The 17,809-nt window shown below is 35.3% G+C and overlaps 1 protein-coding gene across 1 annotated transcript in view; it reads right to left on the bottom strand.

Moving 5' to 3' along the window:
- Window positions 1–17,809, bottom strand: part of LOC124804222 (arrestin homolog) — a 98,133-nt gene that overhangs the window by 29,009 nt on the left and 51,315 nt on the right. The window contains exon 4 of the mRNA XM_047264736.1: window positions 8,854–8,989. Within this exon, the coding sequence (XP_047120692.1) occupies window positions 8,854–8,989 (136 nt within the window). The remainder of the gene's footprint in view (window positions 1–8,853; window positions 8,990–17,809) is intronic.

Genomic DNA, 17,809 nt, shown 5'->3' with positions numbered 1-17,809 from the left:
TTTTTGGGCTTAGTCCATATCAATGTAATTTAGATGTTCCGAATAATGAAGAAATTTTATAATTCATGGTCATTGTAAACAAGAGTACAATATATGATACGTTATTTATGTGAAATCTTGTATTTATTTTGAGAAGTGGATGCTGGGTTTGTATTTTTTACTACCAACTGCAGCACTTTGAGAAACGAAGTTCAATCAGGAAAGGTGGGTAAGTGTGCTGAAATAATAATTTGAGCAAAATTGGATAATAAGAAGTGTTAGCTCCTGATTAGACTTAACATCACCACACAATATCACAGAAAAGAACCAACAGAAGTTCACAGTATCAACATGAACACAGCCATTTTTGTAATGCAGTCTGATAATGATGCAATGTACGATGCCACCTAGAAATAGTCTAATAAAAAGACTGTATGATTGGTCATCCTCAAGTGAGGAAGCTGTTGTAATTAGAGCAAATGTATTAGAAACCCAGTGTTATCCTGGATCCAATATGCTCTATGAAATATCAGTGACAGTTAATATCACTAAGCACCAGCATCATTTCTAGTACAAAACAGTGCAATAGTAATGTTAAACAGCACTGAAATGTTGGACCTTGTGTTCCAGTGGTAAAGTGCATACCTGGAAATGAAAAGGACATGTGATTGAATAATGGTCAGACCACAAAATATCTCAATCTGCCTTTAACCTAGCCTTCACTTCTTAATTATGTGAATGACATATGGTTTCAGATTCCACATTAAACTGGAGGTTCTCTTTCCTCAGTCTGATTAATGAAGTAGGTTAGGGGTATGCATGTCAGTGAATTGGTCTTGAGAAGTTTCAGAATTCAGCAGAATTAAATTTTAGGAAATTTCCCATTTACATTATAAGCACAAGAATTTCTGTACTTAGGTCATCTGAAAATGAGCAAGTGTGTGATAGAACAACTGTGTTGACTAATTTAATACCAACAATTAAAAGAGATGAAAATGTTCAAGCAGTCCAGGAAGCTCTAATATTCATATGTGGATAAAAAAATTTTATATGTCCCAATACTTATTTTGTGTTTCAATATTTTGTTTGAGGTACTCCTTGGTCGACCTGTGGCAGCCAGAGTTATGAAGCGGAAGGCCGGACATCACATCAAGTGCTGTACGAAGCTACCAATGCCAAATTGGATGTCAAGGAGGGCCTCAGATTACTCCATTCATTGATGTTGAGTCAAAAATTGTCTAAGTATTGAATGTAGAAACAAAAACCTACTAACAGTTAGTACTATATGAGTAAGTGTCAATGTTGTGATGATCAAAGATCTGCAGATTTGTAAGCCAGAGGTTGTCTAGAATAAATGAAAGTATCAGTATAAGGAACAGAGTGTTTAAATTCAACAAGAACATATTGTATAATTATTTAAATATGGGTGAACCTGAGTTATGAAAGCAGAGCTGTGGCAATTGGGAAAGAAGGAGAAGAATGTCTTGAATTGTACATACATGATCTACTGGTTCATGACTCCAGAAAGAGAAACAAAGTATGAATACCTCATCACATTTTTATTACATCCTCAATAGACAATGTTGCATTTCAGAATCTAATCAACAGACTTGCATCAGACATTGTGCCACATGAAATAATAATAATAATAATAATAATAATAATAATACTAGTATAATACGGAAGTGTTCACCATTATCATGAGCTGGCCACTGACTGACATAATATGGCAAACAAGGAATACCAATTGTGACGAAGCAAGCTGGGATATTTTTACTTCCCCTCTTATTGTGCCATCAGCCTCCTTAAATTCATTTTTTTGATTTTTAACTGATTACCATTAACATACGTGAGTATAATCTACATTTTCATAAAAGAGAAAGAGTGGCCCGCAGTTTTATAGAATATAACACCAGATATAATTTTGTGCTTGGTTTTATGTATGTAATTGATTTTCTAATTTATTTTGACTATTACTAGTTAGTATCTTTCATTATAGGGCAAAATCAGTAATTGTTTTGTAACTTAAATTCTACTGTAGACATACAAACAAATATAAATTCTGTATTAATTATACACACTTGGAAGACAAAATACTAGTAATCTTAAAGTATCTATTTGGCTATATTTGAAAACACATTAGCAAAGCCAGCCCTTAATTAATTCCAAAGTAATTAACAAGTATAAGTTATACATAATGAGTGACCTTAACGAACAAGACAGTGTGACTGAGAAACACGCTGTAGTGGTTAAGTTGTTAAATGGACAGAAAGGCCTAAGTAAGACTGGTTCTGTAGATGATTATAAATCAAACATGAATGTAACTTTGAATGATGGGGACGAAAATCTTATCGTAGATGAAATGGTAAATCATCATCTACAGTGTATGGTGAGGTGAGTGAAATGGACGAAAACAGAACAAAAGTGCATGAGGTCGTTAAGGTTAAGGAGGAGAAACCTAGTGGCAAAAATCAGCAAGGGCAAAAGTTTATGGCAAACAGAAAAGTGCAAGCGATGTTAAGACAAACTATGAGTATTTTGAATAATATAGCTATGAAAGAAGACATTAATAGTTTGAAAGAAGACATTAGGGGGTTGGGAAATAGTATAAAGAAAGTAGTACATAATGCTAATGAGAAATTAGCATTGAGTAGAAAATGTGTAGAAGAGAGAGAGAAACTTTGTTATGACAATAATAGAAAGGTGGAGGTTTTCGAGAAACAATATGCTGAAAATAGGGTTAAACTTGACAACCAAATTGGTCACATTAAAAATGATTCAGAAACAGATGTAGAAACCAAGGGTTCTGTAGTGGTAGAGGAAAGACTGGAAAAATTAAATGAAAATGTAGATTCAAAATTGGCTGAAATTGAGAAAAAGGTGGAAGAAGTAGAAAATCTAAAGCATAGAGAAAGTGACAGTGGGTCTGATAATCATTTTGGTAAGCAGGAGGATAGTTTTTCCAGGGAAAAAATTGAGGATTTGTTGTATGAACAAGATGAAATGTTAAGTAAAAAGGAAGTTGGCACCCTGTAATAACAGCAAGGGTACAAGGAATACATGTCAAGTGTTTACTAGACAGTGGTAGTGATATGAATGGTATTTCACAAGCATTTTTTGAATCTATTAAGAACACAGAGAGTGTAGCAGTGATGTATGTTTCTGGAATAAAAATTATTGGTGCTACTGGTACGCTATCAAAGAGTGTGAAACGAAATTGGCAGGACAGTTGTTGGGGTGCAATTTGTTGGTGATCCAAAATCTCAGCTTTGATGTAACATTGGGACTACATCCTTGTGCAATTAGCAAGTAGGGGTTTCAACATTCTGTGTTGGATTCATTGTTTGGTGATAGTGCTTCCCCAGCTGTCTGTCTCATTTTTCATGTTTCCTGAGGCAACCAAACTCTTCTCCTATCCTGTCTGTAGCTTGTAAGTGAATCAGAATTAAGCTCTCTTCAACTTTGAAGTGATTTTGTGCAATAGCACACTTTAGTATAGAAATATGTTAGAAAAGTTTTCCTTAGCGTTATCTGTATATCTATTTATATTATGTTGTGTTCATTATAAGTAATGAATCACAAGAGGATGGAAGAAAGTAAATTGGTACAATGGTTAAAGAATTTCTGTCTAAGAGGTAAGGTAAACAGAAAATGAGAGGTGTCAGCATGTGTGGAGGATAATTAAAATCTGAAGTAATCAGCTCATTGGTGCAGCAGCAGAGGCAATATGCTGTAAGAACCTTCCTGGATACCAGATCTTAATATTAATTCTTGTATAATTGAAGTTTTCGTGTTCAGTGCAATCAGTACATGGAGATAACTATATATCGGTGTCATGGTACAGCCTTTTCTAACATTAAGGAATTACAACTTTAAACATAGTTGCCTGGAGTAATGTGTATGGAAAGAGTATGGAAGATTTGTATCTATATCACCCTTCAGGCAAGGATCTTTAGCAATTTGATGGAATACAGGTAAATAACAGTTTTTCTGAGTGATAATTTTGTCCGATCAATAATGAGAGTTGTTTGCCTTAGCATAAGGATCTGTTACTGTGGAGTGTTTTTCAATAGAGTCAATTTTGCATTAGATAAGCAGAGCAGGTGTTTATTTATTAGATAATGAAACAGTTATGAAATAAGAAAATAGTCAATAATGTTAGGGTCTTAATGGTTAGGGAACCTGTCACTGCAGTAGGGATATTTTTTGAGAATGCACTCCACTAGCTAACAAGGTAAGAAATGTAAGTGTAATAATGGAGCCGACAGACATGATTAATGAAAAAGGTAACTGTATACAAACAAAAGTGGTGTAACTGTATTAATGATCTAACTGTGAACTAGGCAACATTGTGTACTATGTATATTGTGCAATTCATGACACTGCAGCTGGGAATGTGAGCTTAACCAAGAAAGTAAAATTCTAGTGTGGTACAAGGCATATAATGCTGCATCATTGGACCTATATGTCATCTGAAAACTTCTTTTTTTGTTTTGAGGAATTATGAGCTCGAAGTGGTAACACTAGGATGAAGGACAATAATTTTGCTGATTCACTGATAACTGTGGTGGTAGACTGAGATGAATATTCTGACAGGTAAACTATTTGGTAACATTGTGTGACTTTGTGAGGATTTAATTTTCTGATTGAGTGAGAGTAGTACTCAGAGTGGAGAAATAGGGCAATGATTTGGTACAACTTTCATCCCCTTAATTTTGATCTGAATAGTACATATGGTGACTACTCTTTTTTCATACTGATTTGTAAATCTATGCTACTGCACGTCTTGAGTTCTAGAGGTAAAAAATGAAATGTCGTGTGACGAGGGCCTCCCGTCGGGTAGACCGTACGCCTGATGCAAGTCTTTCGATTTGACGCCACTTCGGCGACTTGCGCGTCGATGGGGATGAAATGATGATGATTAGGACGAACAACACCCAGTCCCTGAGCGGAGAAAAATCTCCGACCCAGCCGGGAATCGAACCCGGGCCCTTTGGATTGACAGTCTGTCGTGCTGACCACTCAGCTACTGGAGGCGGACAGTTCTAGAGGTAATGCACATCTTGAGTTTTTCATATTTTGCAAATGGAAAAGAAACCCAAATCTTTCAAGTTTAACCAGTTTCAGACACTTATGACTTATAGTAATGTTTTGTTGTGTAATGTGTACTTGATTTTAAAATATTTTCTAGTCCACACCTTTCATACTATAGTCAAATTTAGTGCTAATTATTGTACTGTTGTGAGAACTATGTATTTATTTATGATGTAATGACTATCTTTTGCCATTAGTATTAACATTTTTTGGGCTTACTTAGAAGTAAAAGTAAGTGTACTAAAGTAAGATATTTTGTCAATTTTTTCATGTACCACCTCCAAGGAAACGGATTGCAGTGCATTTCCTTATTAAAGGCCACTTGGACCTGTTGAAGATGTGTACTGCTTGGTGAGAAAGCATGTTGAGGCTCATTAAAAGTGTGGAAGTGATTGCAAAAAATACTAAACACTGAGTAAGTGAATTTTTTGTCTAAACATGAACTGCAATGTGCACTGTAATTTAAATTCTTTGCTACCCATGAGGATTTATTTTGTTTGACTTGTATCAAAGTGATATGTATTTTAAAATGTAGTCTTTGCTTAACAAAAAAGGACGTCACTTATGATGAAGATGTGTAATTTTTGTTAAAAAGTATAACTTGTGGATATTTTGTGATATTATACAACACACTGTATGCAATTATTTTGTATGGGGATTTTCATATGGCCAGTTCACATAAGTATAAATTAAAAAAAAAAAAACATATGTACTGTAGTTTTGATAAGATTTCTTTTGTAATATTTTTTGTGTGTAGATTTTATACCCAATTTCTGGCGTCACTTGTGGTCATTGAATTGCCCATTTAGCTATCTGCAATATCTATCTGGTCAATCCAGTGAGGGGGTGATGTGATGAAACAACCAGGGATATTTTTACTTCCCCTCTTGTTATGCCATCTGTCTCCATAAATTCATTTTTTTTAACTGATTACCATTAAGCATACGTGAGTATAATCTACATTTTCATAAAAGAGAAAGGTTGGCCTGCGGTTTTAAAGAATATAACACTAGATCTAATTTTGTGCTTAGTTTTATGTATGTAATTGATTTTCTAATTTATTTTGACTATTACTAGTTAGTATCTTTCATTATAGGACAAAATCAGTAATTGTTTTGTAACTTAAATTCTATTGTTGACATACAAACAAATATAAATTCTGCACTAATTATAAACATTTGGAAGACCAAATACTAGTAATCTTAAAGTATCTTTTTGGCTTTATTCAAAAACAAGTTAGCAAAGCCAGCCTGTAATTAATTCCAAAGTAATTAACAGTCCATTCAAAAGTATTGTTTGTGTACTTATATTTGTTAATTTCATGATTTAAACAAATAATTCGGCCTAACTCTTTTAGTAGAAGAAACTGTTAAAAAGACGGAATTTTTCGATGTATTCAGTTAACTTAATGAGTTAAGTTTTAATTGTAATTTCTGTAAATTTAACATTGAACAATGTGTAGTTTCTGTACCTATTATTGTGAGGATATATAAGGGCCTGATTTTTGGTCACGAAACAGTCAGTCCATGGCCGAGTTTCAGATGAGGAACCTGTGCTGGTTAGAACGACAACAATGCATCAACTTAACAGTGAATAAGTGTCACACCAATAGGCCATGTGTTAAAGCAATGACAGGGACTGTTCAATTTATGTGAAAGGCTGTGAACTATGTGGTTATGTTTTTACTGCTTGTAGATGTTCAACAGTAAACTGTGGTAGCAGTGTATGGATGTTCGCCTGCTAAATATTTATGAGGCTTATGGGAAGTTAGAACAATTGGGCACTGGCTATATATATAACTGTGTATTATTGGGGGGTTGTGAAAAATGAAAGTAAAAGACTGTGAAACACAACTGTTCATCTGTCGGCAACATTATTTACAGTACTCAGTGTCGGAATTACAAACCCCATTTTTCAGACAGTGTAGCAACACAGAATGTTGACACCGAGGACAATCAATAAAGAAATAAAGAAGGCAAACCGCTACACAATCAAGAATATGTTCAGAAGAGAAGCCAGTTACAAGGAAGTAGTACGAAACATTTTGATGATGGCACATACAGTGACAAATATTTTTGGACTTGAGCCATTCAAAACTTTTAAGTTCACTATGCAAGATTCAATCAACTTGAGATATTTCTTTCCTCCATTTAGAAAGGTTGGTGAAGATTTTTAAAGAACAATTTTAGCCTGGACCCAAATGTGCAGGCAATTTTAAAGCCCCCAGTAACATGAAACAGAGCATGGCCAACATCAACTGCAGTTAAAGCAGCAGCCAAGCAGGAAATAGCGCGACTCCAGATGCTCTGCTGAAGAAATCTGTAACTTTAAAGTCTTGTGTCATTCTTCCTTATCTGTGCATGCTGCAGAGTAATTTCATGACTAATAGATTTCATACATGGTGTTAAATGTACATTTATGTCCCCAACCACGCAAATCCATTATGCAACCATTGTAAGATTGATTCCTATTGTTACGTGTTTGATAAAAACATAACTATGTTACCTCAATATGTGTTTGCTCATGATAATATGATTTTAGTAAATCACACATTTCCACAAATAACAAAGCATCTGGGTCTGCTGCTTGTGGCATCTTATATAGCAAATGAAACATGTATGGTCCACACCACCACAAAAAGAAGGCTTCTTGGTTGGGTATGTCCTCTACCTTAAAAATTGCAAAATGCTGCCACAATGTATGATTCTCAAAATTCTTTGGCTTCCTTGAATGAAAGGAAAGCCAGAAGTAGCATAGTGAATGACACCACTGCTGCCTGTGGTTTTTGCTACATTTGTAAGATGTAGTCCCGCCATTTCTGCATATTCATAGACTAGTCAGTATATGCTGAGTGCACTCTACATACTGATGTACTGCTCATACATACAGCACACTCAACATGAAGAGGTGGAATCTGATTATGAACATACACAAAGATTAAATAATACATAAATACATATTACTAATGTATTTTACTACTGGCAGAAGTGACAAGGGATGGATTTATTTTATTCGATGTTGCAGTTAGAAAATTGCCTTGTAAAGCACTGTAAATACCTTTATGAAACCTGAAGAAGATCTGATGATCAAAACTGATAGTAAATATGGAATTATTTTATCAGGAGTGACTGGCCATTTTGATATATGATTTTATTTTGAATAATAACATTTAACTGAAGCATTTCCTGGTAAAGGTCTCTTTAGTTTACATTGTTATTTTTGTAATTCTAAGCCACCCCTAAACGTTTGTGACACCATCTGTAAACATACTTATATGATTGTCTTTTTGTAATCAGTAGCAGTAGATAAAATTAACTGACATATGTCCCAGCAACAACTTCCACCCTAGTATATACAGAGTATATTTACATTCTGAATCGTCATTCTTTCTGTTTTCTGCCTCCTTATTACTTATTATAATGCATATGTGTGTGTGTGTGTGTGTGTGTGGTGTGTGTGTGTGTGTGTGTGTGTGTGTGTGTGTGTGAAGGGAGGGAGAGTGGGAGGAAGGGAGGGAGGTAGGGATGAAAGGTGTGTGTGTGTGTGTGTGTGTGTGTGTGTGTGTGTGTGTGTGTGTGTGTGTGTGAAGGGAGGGAGAGTGGGAGGAAGGGAGGGAGGTAGGGATGAAAGAACAGAGAAAGACATGGAAATTGTGCATATCTTTAGAATGATAAGTAGTGATGCCGATTTTTATAGGAAATTGAACCCCAACTGGGGGAAAAAAACTAGAGAAGTTAAGCACTGTAAATCATTAAATTATAGTGGTGTAGTATTTCATACCTGTTTGTCTAGAGTTACTTCCAGTTCAAGCTCACCAGGACTAAGCATAAAATCTTTCCTCACAACAGTACATGGTTGGCGGCCTTGTTTTGAAGGTGCATATTGTACTTTTCTTATGCCAAGTGCTACTGTACTCCTAAACCACAAAGCAAATAGAGAAATTGTTAACAATCAGTACTTATATATTACAACATTAAGAGAATCAGAATTGATTAACTGATTTGCTAAAACAAACAAGCCTTTTGGTATGGATGTGTGTATGACAAGGCATGTACATTTCTGTACACAAACACATTTAGACACACACAAATTACATTTCAGATTTCCTTTTGATTATTATTATGTACAAAGATTTCACTGTATGATATAGTGATTTATTATTGCCCATTAGCAAAAACCTTACTAATAAGTTCAGGTAATATTGATGAGGTAATATTCAAAATGGTATTTGACAGGATGGAAATTTATAGTGTTTAATATGTTTCGATAAGACCAATAAAATGATAAGATCAATAAAAAAGTTTAAATATCTACTGTTTGGATCACAAAGGCTACTTTGTATTTAAGAATCACTGCTCCTTCTCTCACACTACTTAGATGCTGTTTTTGTTTAATACTTCAAACAAAGCATTTATGTAACTTTACAGAACCAATGTCAGCTGTCTATATATTGGAGAAGTCAGGATTTATCTAAAACATATATTAGAGCTAAGCTGAATTTACATACCTGAGTCAAAATATGCTGATAAACTGCAGGAGCAGCTAATAAGATATTCTTTTACTTTCTTTTTGAATACTCAACAATTTTCAATTTTCTTTCTGGTATCTACCAGCAATCTCTTAAAGACTTTTGGAGCAGAATATAAAGCGCCATTCTGAACCATAGAGAGGGATGCATATTCTGTATGGAAATTATTTTTTGCACTTCTAGTACTGTGATTCTGAATTGCTGAGTTCATCCTAAATTCAAATACCTGTATGGAATATAAGAACTGGCATGTAAGTGCAAGAATCCCTATGTCCCTGAAGAGGCTTCTGCAAGATGTTCAGTTATTAACTTCATGCAATCTTCTTCTTATTCTCTTCTGTTAAATAAGTACTTTTTTATCTTACCTGCATTGTCACAGAAAATTATTTCATAGGACAGAACTCAGTAAAAGTATGGAAAGTATACTAGAAATTCCGTTTGCAGCCTGTCAATGAGAAAGATTTTTAAGTGCAACGCAGACTGATTTGATATTTTTGGTAGCCTACCCGCATGCTGGTGCCAGCTCAGGTGTTATCCATCTGGATGTCCAGAGACTTCACAAATGGAGCCTCATTCAAAGTGTGTCCATTGGCACTTGTAAGTCATTTTTAATTTGTTTGGAAATAGATGCTGTGAGTGTTTTGTATGATTAAGTTTTAAGCTGTTGGCTGTCAACCAGAAGTAGGTTAATTCCATTATTCTCCTGGTGCATCCAGTATGGATATTTTTGGGCCTATCACTACACCTGTGTAATTAGCAAACATTACAGTTTTGAAGGAAGCCTCCAGTGTTGCAGGTAAATCTCTTATGTAGACCAAGAACAGAAGTGTGCTACACACTGGACATTACAGCACACCACATTTAATGTTTCCCCATTATGAATTTAATCATATTCCAATTGCATGCAACCCTCTGTTTTCTATTGTTCCATGGAAGGAAGAGACCTTTAATGCTGTACCATTTTAGTTTCCTCAGTAGAACTTTGCATACTTCAATCTTTCAGGACAAACACCTTCACTCATCAATTGGTAACAGAGGTATCTCAAGTGTGGCACTACCAAGCCAGCACATTTTAGTGATTTACTTGAGGTACCATCTTTGCCACAAGAACTGCTACTTTTTAGTGACCTAGTGATTTTTGTGATCACTCTAACATATTAATTGGCAAAACAGAAGAAACCATTTTTTTGTTCTCATGGTTTCATCTTCTGTTGGGAGAATTCATTGAATCTAGTTGTCAATGATTGAAATTTTATATCATCTGTCATACTGCTACCGCTACTCCCAGATGACAATCTGGGTTTAGTATTATTTTTCTTGCTGGGTTTATTTGTTTCATATCTAATAATACTCCATATTGTCTTTGCAATTTTCTTTGGATGAATTTTTTTTGCATAGTACATGTTTTCTGCCTGTTCACTGACACACTGAAGAATGTTACAATACTGCTAGTAAAGCAATTTTTAAGTCTTGATTAGAGCTAACCATCTATATTAAATAAAGCACTCTCTCTCTCTCTCTCTCTCTCTCTCTCTCTCTCTCTCTCTCTCTCTCTCTCACTCGTACAAGATACTCTGATTTCCCCTTTTCCGCTTTCATTTTAAATGTCCCCTTACCCACTGTAAAGAAAAGCTGAATTCTCTTTGTTACAAGAATGCTATTGGGAAGAATTCAATTTCTCATGTATCTAGCATCCTATGTAAGCTACTTCCCATTCTTCATCTAGCAAATTCTCTGTAATAGTGTAAATGAGTCAGCATATACAATTCTCAGAAAATTTCCTTTTCCATTCGTAGTTAAATCTGACTGATGGGGATGATTATTGCTGTCATTTTACCATCACAGTCAGATGGGTTCACATCTTTTTCAGGAAAGACAGATGGATTTAAAAATAAAATATGACCTTATATTACTAATGAGAATGTTACTGTGGAAGTCAAACCAGAGCTGGCCTTCAACTACCCTAGGTGCCATCAATCAGAACTGTCTCAGAGGAAATCTATATTGAACTCTCCACATATAATCACTCCCCAGACATTACTATTACTATGTGTTGTTAATGCCCTCTCTTAAAACATTTTTGTTGGGAGCCTATAGACTGTCAAACTGCTATATTGTTTGCTGGTCTATTACTGAATTACAGCAATCAAAGAGCTGGCCATGTATAAAGTCACTCCTCCTTTCTCCGTATTCCCAAATGTATTATGATTGTTTTCCTTTCTACTCACCAAGCTGGCATTTATTTATTTATTATTTGTCCCGTAGATCAAATCAGTACAATGGCTTGTACAACTGATATGGGATAAGTCAATAAAAATATACAGTTTACAGTAGTCTAAAATAGTAAACAAGAACACAGAAGAATGATTATTTTACATTACCTACAAAATTATGTTACTTAAAGTTACAGCTTTACAGAGAATTGTTACATGATGTGAGAAAATTGACTTAACAGCATTCAGCTTTGATACATTATCATGCACTAAGACAATTTTGATTCCAAATATTCCTGGATGGTATAAAAGCAGTCTTTTATTAAAATAGATTTCACTGTCTGTTTGAATTTATTTATTTCTTGGATTTCTTGTACAAAAGTTGGAAGCTGATTATAGAATTTTATTCCCATGCACTTGACACCATCACTGTACCGTTTTGTTGAGTGGGGAAGTATTCTTAGAGAGGTTTTTGATCTTGTGTCATAATCATGGTAATCCATATTTTTGCTAATTTTGTTGATACTTTTTTTGGTAAAGAATAATAATTCTAGTATGTATTGGCATGGGAGGGGCAAAATATTTAGTTTCTTAAATAATGGTTTACTAGTGTCTCTTTGTTTTTTGAACATAGTTGTTGTGACTATCTTCTTTTGCAGTTTGAACATCTTAATTGATTCAGAATTTTGACCCCAGAAGATGATTCCGTAGTTAAGTACAGAGTGAAAGAGTGCATGGTACTTTGTGGTTAGGGTACTTGTGTTAGTGACATTCCTTATTGATCTAATCATGAAGTATACTTTACTAAGTTTTGTGCTGGTAACGTCAATGTGCCTTTTCCATGTGAGTGTATCAGTAATAGTGACCCCCAAAAATTTTATTTCATTTTCAAGTTTAACATTATTTTTTTCCAGTGATATAGTTGGTAGTAATGGATTTCTGTTTTGAGCAGTGTGAAAGGTTATTCCAATTGTCTTTTTTGCATTAAGCAGCAGCCTGTGACTTTGAAGCCATCGACTTATTTGATCTGTGGTCCTATCTATATTAGATTGGAGAATTTGTTCGGGCACAGATATGAGTATAGAGGTGTCGTCAGCAAATAAAAGGGTTTTTGTGTTTGGTAGGCTGTGAGGAAGGTCATTTATGTAAAGTAAGAACAGCAAGGGGCCCAGGACGGAGCCTTGGGGAACGCCTTGCTTTATGGTATGTATGGAGGAATGCACAGTGCTAGCTGTACCTGAGAGCTTAGTTTCATTTAATTCGACATACTGCTGTCGATCTTCCAGATAGCTTTTAAACCAGTCATAGGCATTTCCTCTTATTCCATAGGAATGCATCTTTTGCAGAAGTATACTACGATTAACCATGTCGAATGCCTTTGTTAGATCTAGGAAGATACCTATGGCTGGGAGTTTTTTGTCCACAAGCTCCAGTGCATGATCTAGAAATTCTTGTATTGCATCAGTTGTAGCTTTTTTACTTTGGAAGCCAAATGGAGCAGGTGACAGGATATTTTCTTTGTCTAGAAAGGACATGATTCTGGTGGCCATTATATATTCAAATACTTTACTAAAAGTTGAAAGCAGTGCAATGGGTCGATAATTACTGGGATCCTCTTTGCTTCCTTTTTTGTGGACAGGTATAATTTTTGCAATTTTGAGCATACCAGGAAATGTACCAATCAGGAATGAGAAGTTTATAATGTGGGCTAGGGATTTACTGATAAAGTTACTGCAATTATGAAGGAGGAAGCATGGGATTTGATCTTGTCCACCAGATGATTTTTTTTAATTTTGCTATGAAGTGTCTTTTCTATTTCAATTTCAGATGTAGGCCTTAAAAAGAGTCTCAGAGCATAAGTTTGGTTCTAGTTGTAAGGGACAGCTATTTTTAAGATGGTTAGCCAGGTTTTCTACTGTTTCTGTAAAGTAGTTATTGAATTCCTCTGCTGTTTCTTTCCCACTGGAGACTAATTTTCCATTTATTTTTAAGTTAATATCACTTTGTAGCTGTTTTCCTCTATTAGTATTCATATTAATAAGTTTCCACATGCTTTTGCTCTTATTTGATGACACTTTGAGGTAGTTATCATTCTGTAGCTTTTTGGCTGCATTTACTATGTTCCTTAATATCTTTTTATATAGAGTAAAGTATGACTTAAATGCTTCACTACTGCCTAGTTGTAAGGGAAAGTGGCAATTAAAATAATAACAGAAAATATCAAAGAATGCTTCATATTTGCTGTCTACTGTTTGAGCCTAATATACATTTTGCCAGTTTTCATTTTGTATATCAAAGAGGAAAGTATGCATGTGGGTTTTATTGAAGTTTCTCCTCTGTACAGTGATTTTATTGTGTTCTTGACTGTTATTTTGCAGCCAGACCTGCATAATTAATGCATTGTGATCTGAAAATCCTAGTTTGACGGAGGACACAGTACAATTTATATTGCTTGCTACTTGATCCAGACAAGTGGTACTGTGATTTGTTATCCTGGTTGGAGTGTTAACCATTAGGTCTAGGTTGTAGCTGTTCATAAAATTTTTAATGCTTAGATGGCTAGAGTTTTCTGAGAGAAAATCTATATTATAGTCACCACATATTAGAACACTATACGATTTTCTTTTACTTAGATTTTCTATTACTGGTGCTAGATTTTTGTAGAAAGTCCCTAGGTTACCAGAGGGTGACCTGTAAAGTGCTGTTATATAAACATTTATATCTGTAAGCTCTACACCTGACAGTTCTATATCTTTTTCAATACTATACGAATTGCAAATATCAAGAGGTGTAGCAGTAATGTCTTTTACAAATATGCAACTACCTTCACCTTTGTAAGATGTTCTTGAGAAGTGACCTATGAGTTTAAAATTTGGTATCACAACACTTTCTATTTCAAAAGACCTCATGAAATGTTCATTAATACATAATATCTGTGTATCTGACAGTTCACTTGCACTTGATAACAAAATTTCTAATTCATTAAGTTTGGTTTTGAGCCCTTGTACATTATGGATGTATACTTTTAGATCAAGAATTTTTTTGTTTAATTTTTTTACACATTGGTGAGGAGGTTCAGACTTTACCTTATTTACTACAATTTGCTGATGGAGTCCTTTGCAAGTTTTATGGTGTATCTTTAACTTGTTTGATGATGCTATCTTTAACTTGTTTGGTGATGCTAAGTTTTTTCTTTTCTCAGAGGGGGATAGAAAAAATCCTCCTTCTTGGGTATATTCCGCCTTGATCTTAAATTAACTCTTACAGGTGTAGCTGCTGCAGCTCTTTGTGGATCTTCTGATGTCTCCTCTTTCCTGCTTTCTTCATTCTTGTCGAATTTGCTTTCCTCATTTTTGCTTGTAAGTCTTTCAGGAAGCTGATAGACTGATCTATTTCGTAATAGTCTTTCTTTAATTATTTCACTGATGTGATCGCACATAGCACTTTTTCCGTCGTAACTAAGGTGCATTCCGTGTTTGGTGTGTAGGTTTCGATGTAGTTTACTTACATCCAGTACATCGCACTTTGCGTATTCTGCACACAATTTCTTAATTCTGATGTTAGTCTTCCTAATTTCTTTATTAACATACGATCTGTAAATTAGGTCGTGTCTATGAGGCACAGTGGCTACTATTGTGTTCCTAGATTTATTCATTTCTAGAAAGTTCTGTAGCATTTTAATGCAGGCATCGGCTTCATTTTTAGCTATGTCATTCGAACCCGCTATACATACTATAAAGTCATTATCCTGTATTGTGTTCATCTGAAGATCAGTGTCTACGACATGGTGTGTTCCCGCTCCAGGTTTCACTATGCTAGTCACTGCCGTTTCTCGATTTTTCTCTCGGAGCATGCTTCATAGCTTTCTGCCATTGCTTGTTGCTACTTTGTGTATACTTATTAAGCTCCTCACACTTTAGAAAAATTTAGCTTGAAAATGCCCCCATGAAAAAGTTGGAAATCCTAGGGATTGGACAGCTGGGGTTCAAGTTACAATGAATGATTCTGGAAATTTGTACATTCAGCTATGGACTATGCTGTATGTGATTTGACCATAAGAGCAGCAACATATCAGACACACCTATTTGTGGTTGCCCTAGTCTGTTGTGTGACTCCTGTAGCTCTATATTTAAATACACAATAGAACATTTCATCCAGGGCTTGTCATTTTGCTCACAGAGTGACACAATCTTCACATCTGTGTGAAGAGCATTCCGAGCAATGTGCCCGATCATCCATTCCATTCAACTAATCTTTCAAGTCCTTTGCTGCCTCTAATGGAAATATATCATCACTGGCAAACTTCAAAGTTTCCATACGTTCTCCCTGAATTCTAATTCCTTTTTCCAATTTATCCTTGGTTTCTTTTACTGCTTACTCAAAATACCAACAGAAGAACACAAGGTACAGGCTACAAACCTGTCCCTTCTCAATAATTGCTTCCCTCTCATGCTCTTTTACACTTATTACTGCAGTCTGGTTCCTGAACAAGTTGTAGACAAAGTGTATGTGGTACCTGGTCTTTCGGACATGTCCAAAAAAACACACATCATTTTTTGATCCAGCAGCCATTATGAATGAAGACACAAAGGAACTGCAGTCTTTAGCTGTGAAGGGGCACTGATTGAAATCATTGGAGAATGTTGAAATCTTGTGCCAGACCAGGATTCGAACCCAGGTCTCCTGCTTACTAATTAGATGCTCTGACCAACAAACTGTCTGGACACAGTGATCATTGCAACTGCATGGACTATCCTAGCATGACTCCCATTAGACCAAAATTCTCAACTTAACCACACACCACTAATGTAGTATTCCTTGCCAATTATCTTCATTATTTGTGGCATTTTGCCAATTCCCATGAGAGTTTGAGCCTGTTTTATTTTTTTATTTACACGTCAAGTTCTGTAGGACCAAATTGAGGAGCAAATCTCCAAGGTCATGGAATGCGTCAGTACATGGCATAAAAGTAATAACAGATAAAAATAAAATGTTTATGAACCTGAAAAAAATTCAGTTCATAAGTTTATATAAACACAATCAACAATACGACAAGTATCAGCCTACTTTTTCAAGGAACTCCTAGAAAGAATAGAAGGAGCGACCCACGAAGAAACTCTTCAGTTTCAATTTGAAAGTGCGTGGATTACTGCTAAGATTTTTGAATTTGAGTGGTAGCTTATTGAAAATGGATGCAGCAGCATACTGCACACCTTGTTGCACAAGAGCTAAGGAAGTCCGATCCAAATGCAGGTTTGATTTCAGCCGAGTATTAACTAAGTAAAAGCTGCTTATTCTCAGGAATAAGCTAATATTATTTACGAGAAATGACAGTAAGGAATATATATATTGAGAGACCAGTGTCAAAATACTCAGACTTGTGAACAGGGGTCGACAAGAGGTTCATGGACTTACACCACTTTTTGCTCAAACCGCCCATTTCTGAGTCAAAAATATGCTTTTAGAATGGAAAGAGTTACCCCAGAATATAATACCATATGACATAAGTGAATGAAAATAAGCAAAGTAGACTAATTTCTGTGTCAAACAATCTCTCACTTCAGATACCATTCAAATGGTAAAAATGGCAGCATTAAGTCTTTGAACAAGATCCTGAACGTGGGCTTTCCACAACAGTTTGCTATTTATCTGAACATACAGAAATTTGAACTGTTCAGTTTCACTAATCATATGCCCAATCTGTGAAATTAAAATGTCAGTTTTATTGAATTGTGTGTTAGAAACTGTAAAAACTGAGTCTTACTGTGATTTAGCATTATTTTGTTTTCTACAAGCCATGACGTTAGATCATGAACTGCACTATTTGAAACCGAGCCAATGTTGCATTCAACATCCTTTACGACCAAGCTAGTGTCATCAGCAAACAGAAATATTAGAGGGCATATCATTTATGTAAATAAGGAACAGGAGTGGCTCCAACACTGATACCTGGGACACACCATACCCCACTCAGACCTCACATCACAGCCATTCT

Source organism: Schistocerca piceifrons, chromosome 1 (assembly GCF_021461385.2).
Source record: "Schistocerca piceifrons isolate TAMUIC-IGC-003096 chromosome 1, iqSchPice1.1, whole genome shotgun sequence".
NCBI lineage: Eukaryota > Metazoa > Arthropoda > Insecta > Orthoptera > Acrididae > Schistocerca > Schistocerca piceifrons.
The sequence above is the reverse complement of the archived record's forward strand: the minus strand, read 5'-3'. Positions and strand labels throughout refer to the sequence as shown.